The sequence below is a fragment of the Salvelinus sp. IW2-2015 genome, linkage group LG6.2, assembly GCF_002910315.2.
Source record: "Salvelinus sp. IW2-2015 linkage group LG6.2, ASM291031v2, whole genome shotgun sequence".
NCBI classification, from domain to species: domain Eukaryota; kingdom Metazoa; phylum Chordata; class Actinopteri; order Salmoniformes; family Salmonidae; genus Salvelinus; species Salvelinus sp. IW2-2015.
Window position 1 is genome coordinate 2807215 of NC_036846.1, and position 18389 is coordinate 2825603.

At 44.1% G+C, this 18389-nt stretch overlaps 1 protein-coding gene and 1 long non-coding RNA gene across 5 annotated transcripts in view; both read right to left on the reverse strand.

The window, feature by feature from the left end:
- LOC111965670 (uncharacterized) overlaps positions 1-18389 on the reverse strand; it is a 58691-nt gene that overhangs the window by 29582 nt on the left and 10720 nt on the right. The gene's annotated exons all lie outside the window — the stretch shown is intronic.
- LOC111965669 (transcription factor Sox-3) lies at positions 11814-13637 on the reverse strand. The gene has a single exon (XM_023989865.1). It carries the CDS (start codon positions 13401-13403, stop codon positions 12501-12503), a length of 903 nt encoding a protein of 300 aa, XP_023845633.1. The 5' UTR covers positions 13404-13637; the 3' UTR covers positions 11814-12500.

The window sequence follows — 18389 nt, forward strand, 5'->3', positions numbered from 1 at the left end:
GACCACAACTAAAAGTGTGTACTGTATGACAGAGTGATAGACCGTTTTGGCAACATGAAAGAGAGGAAGATGGCATTGGTGTTTTTGATGGCATTGGAGTCAACATGTTTTTTTCGACTTACACCCCCCCTCCCCACACACACACACACAGAAATCAATACCTTGGACAGCCACATGATATTTAGTTTACGTTGATTGGACTAAATATTTGTTGGTATCTTTAGTTGTCACTGTATTAGACTTAGCATAGGTGATTAGATGATGTTGAAATGTTGAAGTTGAAATGGTGCTGGAATAGTGGAGGCAGCTCCTGTTTTCTTTGCAACTTGCGGTAACTCTCCGGTGTTCTAAATCAATAGTTGTTTAGTAATCCGAAAATGTCATAAACATTAACTTGATTGACCATGTCGTAGGTCATGTAACGGTTTGTTACATGCAATGTGCTTTTTGGAATCCACCGGACAGATGTTGCTTTCCGGTTTTGTGGTGAAACAAAGGTGTGGTTGAATTTATTCTGCCACTGTGTTCTTATTGTCTCAGCCTTAGGCCTATATATCACAGTGGCAAGGCATATGAACTAACAGGCTATAGAGCAAACATCGCAATTATCACAACACATGGGTTGTAATATGGCATTTCTTCCTGGCTTCCCCGGTGATTTTACCAACTCACCACTACTGTATGTTATTTGATTTCTTTAAACAGGTTATGATGGAGGTACACTACATGGTCAGAAGTATGTGGTCACCGGGGGGGCTCCCGAGTCACGCAGTGGTCTAAGGCACGCAGTGATGCAGTGTGCCACTAGAGATCCTGGTTCGAGTCCAGGCTCTGTCGCAGCCGGCCGCGACTGGGAGATCCATGGGGCTTGGCATTGCGCATGGTGATCTTAGGCTTGTGAGCAGCTGCTCGGCTATGGAAACCCATTTCATGAAGCTCCCGACAAACAGTTATTGTGCTGACGGTTGCTTCTGTGAGCTTGTGCGGCCTCCCACTTTGCAGCTGAGCCTTTGTTGCTCCTAGAAGTTTCCACTTCACAATAACAGCGCTTGCAGCTGACAGAGGCAGCTCTAGTAGGGCAGACATTTTACACACTGACTTGTTGGAAAGGTGGCATCCTATGAGGGTGCCACGTTGAAAGTCACTGAGCACTTCAGTAAGTCCATTCTACTACCAATATTTGTCTATGGCGATAGCATGGCTGTGTGCTCGATATTATACACATGTGAGAAACAGGTGTGGCTGAAATAGCCGAATCCATTCATTTGAATGGGTGTCCACATACTTTTGTATATATAGTGTATCTATGCTAACGTAGCTCCCTAACCCTATTTCCCAATCGGCTGTGTATGTGTGTCATCCACCAATTACATACAGTCATCCTCCCAAACAAGTTCAAGTGCACGTCAACAACAGGGCTTTCTGGGACACAAACCAAAGAATCGCTGTAGGGAGAACCCTTTAAAAATATCACCTCGCTATACCAACAACCACCACCCCCAGCGAATTCTACCTTCCCAGCCCTGGGTGTGATTTGTGTTTGTTATCTTTGTGGACAAAGGGACTGTAAAGCCTGTCTCGTGTTTGATGAGTCTCATATTCACACACATCTGCCGTGCAAAAACAAACAGGGCTGTGGATTCAGGAGAATGTCATTATTTAGGAACCTAATCTATTTTTATATAAATGGAATCTTATAGAAGGATCCAGACATTTTTCACTTGATTTGGAGAAACCTACCTCACGAACCTACCTTCACTTCCTGAGCCTCACTCTGGAGTTCCCGGGCATCAAAAAACATGAACAAAGACTCCAAAAACACCCAAATGCGTCCTTTTACAAACAGCAAAGCTCTCAGTATAGTGATGCAGGTCTTTAGACGTTGTACACGTGAAGTTGTGTCATTCTCACTTCTTCCTGGATGTTTTTGGTGTCTTTGTTCATGTTTTTTGAACGCCCTGGAACCCTAGAATAAGTGTTTGGACAGATTAGGTTCCTAAATAATAAAATATTGAAATTGGGAGCTGGGTGTTGTTGAGGAAAGGTAACTCTAGTGACATCTGAGGCATATGTAAAGTAATCTGGCTGGTAGCGTGGCACGCCCCTACACTGGTGAGTCATGGGTGAGGCACGCATAAAGACATGAGTGAAGAGGAGATACTCTGGCCTGCCTTCCAACTATGTCTGAGTGGGCAGGTGGTATAGGACTATGCTGAGTATAGCATGCCAATTGAAGTTATGAATTAAAATTAAATTCATAAATAAAGTTTGCGCTTGTTGTCTATCAGAATTTCGATTTCCCTGTTTTTATTTTCATTCATATTTTTCCTGAATAGAATTGACATTTACCCCAACCCTGAATGACTGGATATTATTAGTCACTCTAAGCCAGAGACAGTATGTCTTCATTCTGAGATTCCACACGCCTTATCAGGAGTCTCAATCGAAGCTGTTGGGCAACAATCCTAGATTAACACGCTCAAGACTGCCAACTGTTTTCGCCCTGATAACAGAATATCACAGTAAGAAAATGGTACAGGCCTAGAAAGAATATACACAGTGTCACGTTCCTGACCTGTTTTCTCTTGTTTTGTATTTATTTAGTATGGTCAGGGCGTGAGTTGGGTGGGTTGTCTATGTGTTGTTTTCTATGTTGGGGTTTTGTGCGTTCGGCCTGGTATGATTCTCAATCAGAGGCAGCTGTCAATCGTTGTCCCTGATTGAGAATCATACTTAGGCAGCCGGGGTTCACGTGTGTGTTTGTGGGTGTTTGTATCTCGTGTCAGTGTTCGTGCCACACGGGACTGTTTTCGGTTTGGTCACGTTTATTGTTTTTTGTATCTTTCCACTTTGTATCTTTCCACTTTCCACTCTGCGTCTTGGTCCGATCCCTACACCTCCTCTTCAGACGAAGAGGAGGAAAACAGTCGTAACAGAAACACCCACCAACAAAGGACCAAGCGGAGTGGGAAAGGGCAGCGACAGCAGCAACAGAAGACACAGGACTCGTGGACTTGGGAAGAGATCCTGGACGGCAAAGGACCCTGGGCTCAGCCAGGGGAATATCGCCGTCCCAAGGCGGAGTTGGAGGCAGCGAAGGCAGAGAGGCGCTGGTATGAGGAGGCAGCGCGGCGACGTGGTTGGGAGCCCGAGAGTCAGACCCAAACATTTCTTGGGGGGGGGAACACGCGGAGTGTGGCAAAGCCGGGTAGGATACCTGAGCCAACTCCCCGTGCTTACCGTGGAGTGAGAGGGCGTCGTACTGGTCAGACACCGTGTTATGCGGTAAAGCGCACGGTGTCCCCAGTACGCGTGCTTAGTCCAGTGCGGGCTATTCCACCTCGCCGTACTGGTAGGGCTAGGTTGGGCATCGAGCCGGGTGTACATGGCACCAGCCTTACAAATGGTGTCCCCGGTTCGCCAGCATAGCTCAGTGCGGGCTATTCCACCTCGCCGCACTGGCAGGGCTACGGGGATCATTCAACCTGGTAAGGTTGGGCAGGCTCGGTGCTCAAGAGCGCGTGTCCTCCTTCACGGTCCGGTATACCCGGTGCCACCTCCACGTACCAGTCCTCCGGTGGCAGCCCCCCGCACCAGGCTGTCTCTCCGTGTTCTCTCCCCAGTTGCTCCCACCTGTCCAGCGCTGTCAGAGCATTCCTCTTCTCCAGCGCAGCCAAGTCTCTCATCTGCCCAGCACTGTCTGAGCTGCCTGCCTGCACAGCACTCAGAGCTGTCCGTCTGTCCGAGCCGTCGAGCTGTCCGTCTGTCCCGAGCCGTCAGAGCTGTCCGTCTGTCCCGAGCCGTCAGAGCTGTCCGTCTGTCCAGCCGTCAAGCGTCCGTCTGTCCCGAGCCGTCAGAGCTGCCCGTCTGTCCCGAGCCGTCAGAGCTGCCCGTCTGTCCCGAGCCGTCAGAGCTGCCCGTCTGTCCCAGCCGTCAGAGCTGCCCGTCTGTCCCGACCGTCAGAGCTGCCGTCTGTCCCGAGCCGTCAGAGCTGCCCGTCCGTCCCGAGCCGTCAGAGCTGCCCGTCTGTCCCGAGCCGTCAGAGCCTTCCGCCAGACAGGAGCAGCAGAGCCTTCCGCCAGACAGGAGCAGTCAGAGCCTTCCGCCAGCCATGAGCAGACAGAGCCGTCAGCCAACCAGGACCAGCCAGAGCCGTCCAGCCAGGACCAGCCGAGCCGTCCAGCCAGGATCCGCCAGAGCCGTCCAGCCAGATCCGCCAGAGCCGTCCACCAGGATCAGCCAGAACCGTCCAGCCAGGATCCGCCAGAGCGTCCACCAGGACCAGCCAGAGCCGCCAGCCAGCCAGACCAGCCAGAGCCGTCCAGCCAGGACCAGCCAGAGCCGTCCAGCCAGAGCCGTCCAGCAGACCGCCAGAGCCATCCAGCCAGGATCCGCCAGAGCCGTCCAGCCAGGACCGTCCAGAGCCGTCAGCCAGGATCCGCCAGAGCCGTCCAGCCAGGATCAGCCAGAGCCGTCAGCCAGGATCCGCCAGAGCCGTCCAGCCAGGATCAGCCAGAGTCGTCCAGCCAGGACCAGCCAGAGCCGTCCAGCCAGGACCAGCCAGAGCCGTCCACCAGGACCCGCCAGACTGTCCAGCCAGGATCCGCCAGAGCCGTCCAGCCAGGATTCGCCAGAGCCGTCCAGCCAAGATCCGCCAGAGCCGTCCAGCCAGGATCCGCCAGAGCAGCCAGCCAGGATCCGCCAGAACCAGCCAGCCAGGATCCGCCCCCAGTCCGGTGCTGCCCTCAGTCCGGAGCTGCCCCTCAGTCCGGAGCTGCCCCTTAGTCCGGTGCTGCGTACATGGAGTGTTGTTAGGAGGAGGCCACGGGCGTAAGAGCGGACAAAAGACATTGTAAGGTGGGGTCCACGTCCCGCCCAGAGCCGCCACCGCGGACAGACGCCCACCAGACCCTCCCTAGAGTTTTAGGGGTGCGCCCGGAGTTCGCACCTTGAGGAGGGGGTTATGTCACGTTCTGACCTGTTTTCTCTTGTTTTGATTATATTAGTATGTCAGGGCTGATTGGTGGGTTGTCTATGTGTTGTTTTTCTATGTTGGGGTTTTGTGCGTTCGGCCTGGTATGATTCTCAATCAGAGGCAGCTGTCAATCGTTGTCCCTGATTGAGAATCATACTTAGGCAGCCAGGGTTCACGTGTGTGTTTGTGGGTGTTTGTATCTCGTGTCAGTGTTCCTGCCACACGGGACTGTTTTCGGTTTGGTCACGTTTATTGTTTTTTGTATCTTGAAGTGTTCATTAAATAATGACCACTTTCCACTCTGCGTCTTGGTCCGATCCCTACACCTCCTCTTCAGACGAAGAGGAGGAAAACAGCCGTAACACACAGTGTGTATGTTTGATTGAAAAACAAATAAAACCATTATTTTAAATTGAATTAATTCAAAGAACCATTCCCTAACACGCATGTCTTCGACATTTACACCTGATTGCTGTCCAACGTCTATAAACCTTTCATTCTAATAATTTTACCTACTGACATCAATGGAAGTCATTTGGTCCTAAGGCTCTACTCTGATTCTGGAGTGGCGGTGGCATTGCCTTTCAAGCGTCTCCCAATCTGCATTCTTTGTGTTTGTGTAATGCACGGCAATGCAACCATAAGCTATAATTAACAAGAGACATCTGCATTACGGAGCACGTCTGTTGGCGGCTTGGTGCTTACAGTGAATTCGGAAACTATTCAGGCCATTTCCCTTTTTCCACATTTTGTTACTTTACAGCCTATTTCTAAAATGTATTAAAGACATTTTTTTCCTCATCAATCTACACACAATACCGCATAATGACAAAGTGAAAAACAGAAATACCTTATTTACATAAGAATTCAGACCCTTTGCTATAAGACTCGAAATTGAGCTCAGGTGCATCCTGTTTCCATTGATCATCCTTGAGATGTTTCTACAACTTGAGTGGAGTCCACCTGTAGTAAATTAAATTTGTTGGACATGATTTGGAAAGGCACACTGTCTATATAAGGTCCCACAGTTGACAGTGTACGTCAGAGCAAAAACCAAACCATAGGGTCGAAGGAATTGTCCGTAGAGCTCAGAGACAGGATTGTGTCGAGGCACAGATCTGGGGAAGGGTACCAAACATTTCTGCAGCATTGAAGGTCCCCAAGAACACAGTGGCCTCCATCATTCTTAAATGGAAGAAGTTTGGAACCTTCAAGACTCTTCCTAGGGCTGGATGCCCGGGCCAAACTGAGCAATCGAGGGAGAAGGGCCTTGGTCAGGGAGGTGAACAAGAACCCAATGGTCACTCTGAAAGAGCTCCAGAGTTCCTCTGTGGAGATGGAAGAACCTTTCAGAAGGACAACCATCTCTGCAGCACTCCACCAATCAGGCCTTTATGGTTGAAGTTTGCCAAAAGACACCATAAAGGACTCTCAGACCATGAGAAACAATTTACTCTGGTCTGATGAAACCATCCCTACGGTGAAGCATGTTGGTAGAAGCATCATGCTGTTGGGATGTTTTTCAGCGGCAGGGACTGGAAGACTTGTCAGGATTGAGGGAAGATAAATGGAGCAAAGTACAGAGAGATTCTTGATGAAAACCTCCTCCAGAGCACTCAGGACCTCAGACTGGGGTGAAGGTTTACCTTCCAACAGGACAATGACCCTAAGCACACAGCAAAGACAATGCAGGAGAGTATTCGGGACAAGTCTCTGAATGTCCTTGAGTGGCCAAGCCAGAGCCTGGACTTGAACCTGATCGAACATCTTTGGAGAAACCTGAAAATAGCTTGCAGCGACGGTCCCCATCCAACCTGACAGAGCTTGAGAGGATCTGTAGAAAAGAATGYGAGAAACTCCCCAAATACAGGTGTGCCCAGCTTGTAGTGACATACCCAAAAAGACTTGAGGCTGTAATTGCTGCCAAAGGTGGTTCAACAAAGTACTGAGTAAAGGGTCTGAATACTTATATAAATTTGATCTTTCAGTTTTTTATTGTTTTATACATTTGCAAAAATGTCTAAAACATGTTTTTGTCATTATGGGGTATTGTGTGTAGATTGGTGAGGGGGAAAAYGCTATTTAGAATAAGGGTGTAACGTAACAAAATGTGACAAAAGTCAAGGGGTCTTAAATACTTTCCGAACGCACTGAATATCCACCCAGGAAGGGTAGGACTAAAATTCTAAACTAAGGTGATACAATAAAATCTGAGAGAACAGAGAAAATGTCCAATTTCATTTTCGGTTTATTGACTGAGGGCTGTCTATCAGTCAGTTTGGGCCATTGTGAGTAAGTGAGTGTGAGTGGCTGTACAGGAGAGGAGAGAGGGATGGTTGGATGGATGGCTCTCAGAGGGTCAGCCCCAAAGCCCTGACCCCAGGAGGATTTGATGCCATTTTCCCACGCAGGGAGCCGACCTGAGAGGAGCTTGTTAACAACATCTGCCCCAGTTCAGGAAGATTAACCCCCACCACATCGCCCCAACCCCCGCATCTCCACACACATACACACACAGACTGACACACACAAACACACCCCTCTGCTGGCTGTCAGTCTTGCCGGTCCCACACGAGTGTCACCACTCCGGACAGGCCTGCCCCAAGCTGGACATACAGTGCGCTCCAGGCCAGGCCAGCTGAGATCAGAGGGAAGGGCCTCCTGGAGATCCCAGCCATAGCAGATCAATAGCAATAAAGCCTAAGTCGGCTTCTGGACTGGAATGGAGCCTGATAGACAGACTAAGTCTAACATCTCATCTGAGTTTCTGTCTCACTGCAACTGTCACCTACACTATATGGCACAAATCAGTCTTAACCCATTTTCCATGTTGGATGACGCACGTAGTGACTGTTTGAAGAGTAAGAGCTTGATTTAAGTATGTAAAAGTGTGTTCATTTTTGGAACAAGGTGTGTCCTGATATAGACTTGCTGAGCAGGTTCAGGCCACATAGTAGGCGCGTGATGTCACCAACATCAGTCAGTGGGCCTGTCACAGACTTTAAGAATTACTTTTCCATTTATGACATTGATGTAGATCTAAAACACCTACTCATAATCCCTCACAACACCTAGTTAACATACTAGGACACCCAAATACGTGTGTCATGACTTGTCACAACTGAATGAAAAGACAACAGGAAAAATGGATAGAAATTCAAATATGACACTGAAGCTCTGTAATACAAAAATGTAATACATGTACGTAAGTGGAAGAGAATAAAAAATGCCCAGAAAAAAAACTGATATCAAGCATGACGACACACACAAACAGTTAAACACGCATTAACACAAACCAGCACAAGCACCACACAGCAGCAGATAGAATCCTCTGGGAATCCGCTGAATCCGTGTTCTACAGGGGTATAATTAGGTTCGTTTTGGAGAGGGGGGTTAAACAAACAGGCCCAGTGAGGATATATGGGCAGCATGGATAGTGGAATTATGCCCGGCACTTGGCTGATGTGTGTGCACAGTGCTCCACTGACAGCCTGAAGAGGCCCTGTGGGCGATCAGCAGGTGTGGGGGAGGGGGGGGTGGGGCTGACGTGGCCAACAGCACACCAACAATGTTCTCACTGCCAGAACATCACACCCAATCAATAGATCAGGGTTTGGCTACTTAGCTACATGTACTGTATACGGTTTCAAAGAACTCAGATGGGAAAACATGCATTACACCCAAAATGCACCGAGAAAACATTGATCCTCTTACATCAAATGCACAGTAGTAGAACTTTGATACTCTTGCATCATATTTCCTGTAGGGCCTTGCTATCCTAATGGAAAAGTACAACAGAACTGGATCTCCTGGTTATCAAACAACTATGAGGGCTGAGGCCGCTCCGCTGCGGATCACATACCAACTGACTGATCTAGCACATTTTGATCAGATGGCACAGAACCACCATCCTCTCTGACTCCGGGCCAGTGCAAACACACTCCGACATGCCGACTGGGGAGAAAAGCTGCTTAATTGCAAAAAAATTTACTTGGATAGGGTGATACTGACGGCGGCCGCTAGCGCGCACTAGAGTGATTTAAGACCCTTTCAGTGAAGCAAGGGGTCTGGATAATCTTTTCCCTCCACAAAGGTGCGTGGGGCTAATCCAGGCCGCTTTGCTGAGCTGTGGATCAAATCCCACAGGGAGTGTGGGAAGGCCAGCGGGACAGCCAACGCTCCGGCCACTTGGGGCCAGCGTGGCCTATCCCAGGGTGCTTTTGCACCAGTATAACCTGCCTGCTTGCTCCATACCTCTGCTGTAAGGGTGTTGGACAAAGGAGTGTCTGGAATGCCAAGAAACAGGAGTCTCAGATGTTGTGTGGTTTGGTGTGTGTGTGTGTGTGTGTGTGTGTGTGTGTGTGTGTGTGTGTGTGTGTGTGTGTGTGTGTGTGTGTGTGTGTTGTGTGTGTGGTGTGTGTGTGTGTGTGTGTGTGTGTGTGTGAAGTTGTAAGGAATTGCATCCAAATGGACTCGATCCCTTCTTTAAGTATCTTACTTCCTAACAGCAGCCAAAACTAAGCAGAAACCTGAGGATACCTTTTCTGTGTATGAGTCGGGTTTCATATTCAAGCATTTTATTCAGTTTGTCAAGTCACATTCAAAACAAGAATGACTAATTAAATGTCATAATATTTAAATTATTTAATTTAATCTAATACTTTTCAGCTTTTGAATAGTGTGACAAAAAAAGATTATAAAAATATTTGTGTCTGGAAATGAAGTATTTCAAAAAGCTTAATGAAGCTTATACTTTGTCAATAACACGTGTAGACCTATGAATTCCTACATGAATTGTATCTTTTGCTTGTTAATTCATTTATTCAAAAAGTATTGACTAATATATGCCTATTCACACTCATTATCCAACCAATTGAACATGTTGATGATAAACTGTGTGCAATAAAGGAATGGATTTACAGGTATAGGCCTATATCCACATTTGTATCTGCTACTATTGTAGGGGAGAGTGGGGTAAGTTGTGCCAAAGGGGTAAATTGAGCCACCCTTGTTTCTCGGAAACCATACAGAAAGTTAATAATGTTACCAAATATTTAGGAAGAAGTCATCATTTTATGAAGTCTGAAGGAAGAAACCACATGGAAAAAGTTATAAGCAAGTTAGGTCCAAAAAAATTGATTTTCACCAAGTCAAATTAATTTAGTGTCAGATGTTTCATTATGCTTGTATCTGAACCAAAGAAGATACTTTTAAGATGTTTCTATATATCAGCTGGGGGTCTATATAAGCCTCAATATGAGGTCCTAAACCTAGCATGAATGTGCATCCTTGTAGCAGCTGTGTGGGCTAATCAAAATGTTTGCCTTGGGGTAAGTTGAGCAAATGGCCATGGGATAAATTGAGCCAACGGTTGAGCCAATGGCAAGTTGAGTTTTCTTCCCAGGCGTAATGCAAGGCATTATCGTTGGGATATGAGGTAACAACAGAGCCTATGTTAAACGTGTTTTAAAAAGTAAAATATGTTACGTGATAAGCCTGTGTTAAGATTAAACTTATTAAAATATAAAAAAAGAGATTGTGATTGTGTTGAATTGTGTTCTGTAAATAACGATTGACATGGTTTTTAAAAGGTAGTGGTAATATTTCATTCTGTACAGAAATGTTAAGGCAGCTTAATTTACCCTGTCCTGCAGCCGGGGTAAGTTGTGCCAAGAGACCAGTTTTCAAAACTGTAATGTTTACATGAATTCTGATTATTTCCAGGAATACACATAGATATCTTCGTTAGAAAGAATACTATCTCTGCCTTGTCAGAGTGACGCTGAATATAAAAAATGGCTCAACTTATCCCACTCCCCACTATAATATGTATGAATGTAAAATGTTGATATACATTGATCCAAAGTCAATATTGGAAAGACTTGAGGAAGACGTTGCTGAGTTCCAAGGTGTAAAAATGAGCGGTCTAAACGATTACATTATAAAAGAAAGTCAACACAACTTTCAGAGTTCACCAGCTTGGCAGTTGTCACCATAACTTATCTGATAGAACCATTCAGAGACACATTCCATAAAACCAACTATAGACCACAGTAAATATAGCTTACCGACAAAACATTCCATTTCGAAATGAAAACTATATTGAGTAGGCTACGCTATGTTGCATGGTTTGGTAAGAAACTAAAGTTAAACTATTGATTAAAGCGGTCCAATATGCCTAGAAGCAAATCAGTAAGAAGTTCAATTCAGGACAGAGTAAATTAAACAATCTCCCTTCTCAGATAAGTATGGGAAAATGTCAGCAATAACTTGGAATGGTTAGGTATACTTTTTATAGGCCCATTATCTTTTACATTGAGATATTTAAAAGGTGCTGRGTTGTTTTCCTATGTCAAAACAACATTGTACAAGTCAGTAGGCTAATCATTGATACCCCTTATTTAGGAATAGGCCTACATATTCATGGAGTCAAAAATGTACTCTGCAACCAAAGTTTATTCAAATAGGCGTATATTTCGATAATTGGAAGAGATTAGACTAGTCATTAAATAACAGAATTATCCTAAATATTGGGCTACACGCTACTTTAGACCTAGATTTCACTTTTTGTTTACAGTAGGCCTATTTGAGGAAAACTTGAGTTATAGACCGCGTTCATCCAGCATGTTTGAGTTTAGTCACACTTCGTTACACACATCGTCTAAGATAAATCACTTGCTGTTCAAGGTTATGCTCATTTCATTCTGTGAGGCGGCATCTCCTAGGATACCTGACAGATTTCACCCATCAAACTCACGTCATATCCCCTATAGACAAGTACAACACAGGTGGCTCATACCCCACACAATCACCCCAAAAAAAACATAGGAGTCAGTAATCTTGTTTTGTACAAATTTATTCATCATTTAAGAATAGAGGATGGTCTTAAAGTAGAAACGTCAGTTTTAAATAAAACCTCTTGGCCCATGATATGGGTTAACCTGACACTGTCAAAACATCACAGAAAGGGAAATTGTCACAAAACAAAAAATGGAACATGACGTAGGCCTACAGAGGGTTCACAAGCTTAAAAAACAACGTACTATAAATAAACTTGCGCTTGCGACCCGCACAGTCTTACATTTCATTAAAACCTAGGTCATAAAGAAAAGGACTACAAAGATTGACACAGCCGACACAAACGGACATTCTACAAATTAAGTGTAAACATTTATGATCCAACTCTCCATCCAGCTTTTCTGAAATACAATGGCGTCTTCATGAGGCCACATGCCTTTTTCATAGAGAAAAAAAATTGCATTAAAATATAGAAGTCCATTTCTCCTACAGAATTTGATTGCGTATACTCATGATAAAAGACTCTTTGCAATGCAATTTACTCTGGTGGGCTCAACATTCAACTTCAGTCCAGGATATGTAGTTTTAAAAATGCTTTTAACATGGACAACTCATTGAGATGAGATAAAAAATACAATTTCATTGTTTTAAACAAAACTACTGAACGTCGACTCTTTTAGCAATCAAAATGTTCAAGTATCCGAAGTACTTAAGTTTAGTCATTTTCTCAAATGTGGGTTAGGGGTAGCGTTCCGTTCACGCCAGTCCCCGCGGTCTGATAGTGCGGATGTACACTGTGTAACCGACTGGTCTGAAGGGAAGAGTGATCCGCGCCGTCTCCACCGGGAGGCAGGTACATGCTGATCATATCCCTCAGATCCCCCAAACACGCTCTCTGGGAGTGGGAGGTAATCGCCGGTGGAGGTGAGCTCGGCTCGGTCTTGCACACGGATGCCATGGAGCCCAAGCCCATGGCGTTGGAGGTCTGCTGCGTGTATGCTGGGGACATGCTGTACGTGGACGCTGCGTTCATGTAAGTCTGCGCCGAGGACATCATGGGGTACTGGAGCCCTGCCATCTCATACCGGTGCATCTGCTGGATCTGAGGGCTGTTCATGCTGTGATGCGGAGGGTAGGCCAACTGGTCCTGCATGAGGGAGTACGCACTGTTTGTCCAGCCATTCATGTGAGCATAACTGTCCATCCGCTGTCCCACCGAGACGCCGTTGTTAACAGCGTTGGCACCTGGCGCCAGAAGTCCTCCTGGCAAAGAATACTTGTCTTTCTTGAGCAGGGTTTTGGTCTTCCTGCGGGGACGGTATTTGTAATCCGGATGCTCCTTCATGTGCATGGCGCGCAGACGCTTGGCCTCGTCGATGAAGGGTCTCTTCTCTGCGTCGGTCAAAAGTTTCCAGTCTGCACCGAGCCGCTTGCTGATCTCAGAGTTGTGCATTTTTGGGTTCTCTTGTGCCATCTTTCTCCGCTGTCCACGGGACCACACCATGAAAGCGTTCATAGGCCTCTTCACCCGGTCCTGGTCGTTGGCACTGTTGTTCTTGTTGCCCGCAGCGGAGCCCGAATTGGACTGCGGGAGCGGGCTCTTGATCTCGGTTTCCATCATGTTATACATTCAAACGGCTTTAAATGTAAACTCTCAGGCGCGGAAAATGTATAACAAAATGCCCTCAGACTAAAAGAGAGGTAGAAATAGTACTGACCACCAGTCTTATGTGAGGGAAAAAAGTTGTCAAAAGAAGCTTAGGTATTGCTAGTTTGCCAGGTGCTTCCAATGTCTCACTTCTCGTCAGCAAGCTCTGTTCACCACGGCTCTAAAACAGAACTCTGCAAACTTGTCCGCCAACCTCAGCTGTTATTAGTGCCTGGGCCATGTGATTTGGATTGACAGTGTAACAATGAGTGGCTCTCGACCAATCACAGCGCTCTGTTTTGGGCTGAGTTGGAGAGAGAGATATTCAACTTTATACATAAAGAACACGTTATAAGGCAGTTAAATTATATTTTAGTTCATCTAAGTAATTAAAGCGTACTCTAAATGTATATATGCATTTTAGAATATGTCTGAAACCGGACAGAAACAAAAGGAATCTTAGCCTGTAGCGTTTTAAATAAAACGAATACATTTGATTGAACGGATCACGTCGACAATTTAAATTGATGTTCAAATATATTAGCCTAATAGTGCAATATATAGGTTGGAGTTTGTAAATGGTATAGACTTGTAAGTGCTATACAATTTTACACGTAACACTTGTGTATAAAACTATTATGAATTAATTCTGGCAAACCCTGTCTATATATAGAGCAAGTGCGCCAAGCGTAATTTCTTAATTTGTAAACGGTCTTGGTAAAGAAAGAGGTGGAAATCAAATAATCCCATTCAAGTGGCGACATGGAGGCGGGGTTCCAAAAGGCCTAAATGAGTGCAAGGCAAATATCGAGGCAGAAAAGTGGTATTCTCTCCCTTCATTCATGAATTCTCTCACGTCCTTTAAATATCAAGATAATACTATTGTGCTGGACTGGCATCTATAGAATTTGAGGTTATCGTGCTCCCTCATACGGAAGGGTTTGTGTCAATACCATTTCAATTGCAGCCAATTTCAGACGCCAATCTGTTTTAAAAAAAGGCCTATTGAAAATGTGTCTGATTATCATTTTCAAAATGGGGATTTGTCATGAATTGAATTAGAATTAATTTATTAAATTGTTAATATGTTGACAAATTCTGATTAATCAAAAAAGCTTGAACATTTTGGAAACATAAATGTGGGTTACTTGGAATAAACTGCGTAAATGTGCGTAATTGTCACAATAGACTGGATTAAAATGTCAGTTTACCGTGTCCGTTTATATTTGCAAGTGCGACTTCACTTCCTATTTCTCCACTAGTTTTGGTTTATCTCAGTAGCCAGTCCTAAAAACAGCCAACATTGGGACTGGCACACCGGCGAAAGACGAAACCTTGATACATCAACGACCTCTTGTGGAGAGACGACTGCCTATAGCTCGAACAAGGTACCTCCTCGAAAAGTTTATTTTGAAGGGTTGATGGTGCTCTGAGAAAATTAATATTCCTATTTAACTTGTCGAAAAATTCGACAGCTCGTGTGCGTAAAACGTTTTCGCTCTGTAGTGCTAATGGTTGTTAAAATGGTCACCGCGGAGAGTCACTGATTTACATGTGTTGCTTTACAAACGACCCGAAACACCGCTCCTGTTGAGCAGTTTAAACAGATATGACATTCTCTCGCAGCCCTCAGGCAAACTTTACACCTGCTAATGACTACAAGCCTTCGCCAGTCGAAAACGTCCTCAATTAACACCTCCGCCACTCAATATTGAGTACCACAGATCTGTGAGCAATCTAGGGTTTCAAATATTCATGAGGGAATTCTCCACACTAAAGACTTCAGGATTTCACCAAAAGAAGTTCAAAATCTCAATTTACATCTAACATATTGGAGTTGTGTAAGCATATTTATGCTTATGAATTGGATTTCAATATCGAAAAGTTAGATTGTTCGATATCAAAACATTAAATATTGTAACCTTTTTTCAACATAATTATTATCAAGGCTTGAAAATACACAGGTCTGACATTAAATAATGTATCCAGAGTCCATATAGGCCTACCACATAATAACAACCTGATGTAATACATTTGACGATGGCGAACATTGAAAATGTGTCTATAGAGAAAGAGTACATTTCATTTAGTTGAAGACAAAATAAATTAATAGCCATAGAAACGCAGTTCTACACTTGCTATCCAGCTCATAGATCAAAATATTGATTTGCCTCGACGTTAATCAATTGAGAGCAGACATCCCCCCGCGCATTTCAGTGAAAAGCTGTGTTGATTGGTCCGCCATTAACAGAGCACAGGACATGTCGCTGAACCTCTGTGCTTGAGTTAACCCATCTAATTCTCAGAAACCAGTCATTTGTTTATCTGGGAAGATTCAAAAACTGATCCGCTTGTAATCGTTTTATGGAAATCGACCAGACAGCGGGAAAATAAAAACTCGGGGCTCAGTAAGGAGGACCTACGATGTGCACCTAATTTCCTAATTAAGGACAGTGGAGAGCGAGGAGGACCACCAGCAAAGCCTGCCAGTGTTCGGCCTCAGCGAGTTCCATGCCCCTCAGGACCCAGAGCGTCACGGCTTTCAGAATCACACTGTTGAACATTCACAAATGTACTCCAAATACTTTCAAGTATGCCGAGTAATGTGCAACGAGCATGCAAACAAAAGTAGCCATATCTGATAGTTTATTTCTGAACAGGACCTTCATTTTAATTTGATCAACTTGTCATGCATCACCAATAGATGCAGCAATTGAGTGGCAAATAAAAAAGCCTATTTTATAAAAATGTCTTCAATATAGTATATCATCCAAGACACACACAGATATTTTCTGTGAAATATCCAACTAAAGCCTCGTTCGATAACCTGCCCCAGCACCAACAGAAGCCCTCTCATCAACAATTGGCCAAGAGCTCCCATTCATTGACAAGAACAGGCTTGGCCAACCAAGACGGTTTTTTTAATAGTCCAATTTATACAAAAATCTTTTTTAAATAAAATGTATTGGGTAAAAGCATATTCCCCAGATGGTGAATTCAGGATAAAACACTATAGCCTACACTAATACATGTGCAACCCTTCATGTTGTATAATCTCTATTTCAGTGATTATCTGAATCTAGTTAATGAGCAGTAAATAAACAATATCGAAATGGCAGAAAGCCCCGCTATCGCATATCCGCACAATATGATAAGGAGGTAGATATACTAAATAGTATATAATGAACAAAGATATTTGCGCAGGGCTTTAGGCTAATTAAAATTCATTCTACTTCGGTCTAATTGACACAAAAGCTGCATTAATTCCCCCATTGAAAGGAGACGCAGTTCCCTATGCAAGCTTAGCGTAACTGACTGAATAAAGCTTTTGGTCAGAGAAATTGAATTGAGGACGGACAATGTGCTGGCGCAGAGCTGCAAGGCGCATGAAAAACATAATATCCCCACTGAAATAAATATATTAGACGTGGCCGTTTATGCGTTTATCATTTTTAAATAAAGACTTTTGACTGATTTAAACCCCCCAAATTGAATAGAGAGGTGTATCTGTGGTATTTAACTAGCCTTATCAATATGCCTGTAAATAAATCATTGTGGTGGTTTTAGTTGCTGGCTATAAGGGTTTGTTGCTTGGCATACAATGAAAGAGAAAATAAATGTGTTATAAATGTGAAACTGATCCGCCAGTTCTCTATTTAATCCATAAGGGAAAACTCTACATTTGGCCTGGGAAAATATGGATATCCCCTCAAACGGACTATAAACCATTGCATTAGATGTCCATTTAAACCCCACGGCCTCTGGAATCAATAACTTTTTTGTTTCAGCTCAGTGACTGCGGACAAGGCCTTTGAGAAACAGTAATTAATAAAGAATGGGTTTTCAATTACAACCACAATAGAGACTGTCTCATTAAGATTTGCATGATTTTTGGACCAGGAATGCAAATGAAGATGCAATTTACGTACGGTCTGCTGTTCCCATTGTGCCAGTGTGAACGGCTGCGTCCTAAAATAATATGCATGTGTCACTTCAAGGAAGTGCAGTACAGTGGGATTATTACCCTCGTTTATTGTAAAAGTAATAACAGTTGAACGAAGGCATGCTCCTGTAGATGTTTAATGTTATTAACCGCATGCGTTGCTGCATATAGGCTATATTTTCACGTGTTTAATGTCTGGATGTAATGCAGGGTCATTTTAGCTTCTAATCACATTTCACCAGAGATTACATAATGTACTAATTGCATTGACAAAATGACCACAACTTTGAATCCCCCAAATGAAAGATTTCTGCATAGTTAAATAACCAGGATACACACTCCGTATGTCTATGAATACAACTAAAGGGCGTACATTATTGTTAATTAATTTATAAATGAATGTTAATTCAGTATTCCCATTTCCATATTTTTGTACAGTATGTTTTCAGTCTGCTGTCTATAGACCCTTTAAAAATGGCATAATGTGCCATGCATAATAGTCGATGCCAGTGTCAGACAATATTCCTCAATTGTGCGTATAATATTTATTTTTTTACTAACGAGCAACAGCATCACTGCAGCAGACAGGAATTACTGTCTGTTTATTGATCCTAATGATATCACACCAGTTTGCATCATGTGCGCGGCAACTCCTACGTCACTGTTGTAGCCAAGCATATCAAGTAGTAGCCGACAGTGAGCAGCCGTGATTAGTTTGTGCACGGTTCATTTAGCTGGCATCTTTAAGCATTTATCTGTCACATTAGCAACATTTCGAAAAACAGTCTATGTCAAGGATTGTATGCCATCTATAAATACATATTTGGGAAATATGTGAGGGTCAATTTCCAAAAGAAAACAAAAGACTGTTCTCTCTCTCTCTCTCTCTCTCTCTCCCTCTCTCTCTCTAAAAAAATATAATGCCCAGATTTTGTTAACACAATGCAGAGAACAGACAGGTCTAACAACTCCTCAACATTTGTTCATTCCATAGGCTAAAGATGCAAGAGATGCCTGTATGTATA

Excerpts from the sequence above, each read along its gene's own strand:
- LOC111965669 (XM_023989865.1), bottom strand. The coding sequence starts at position 13,403 with ATGTATAACATGATGGAAACCGAGATCAAGAGCCCGCTCCCGCAGTCC.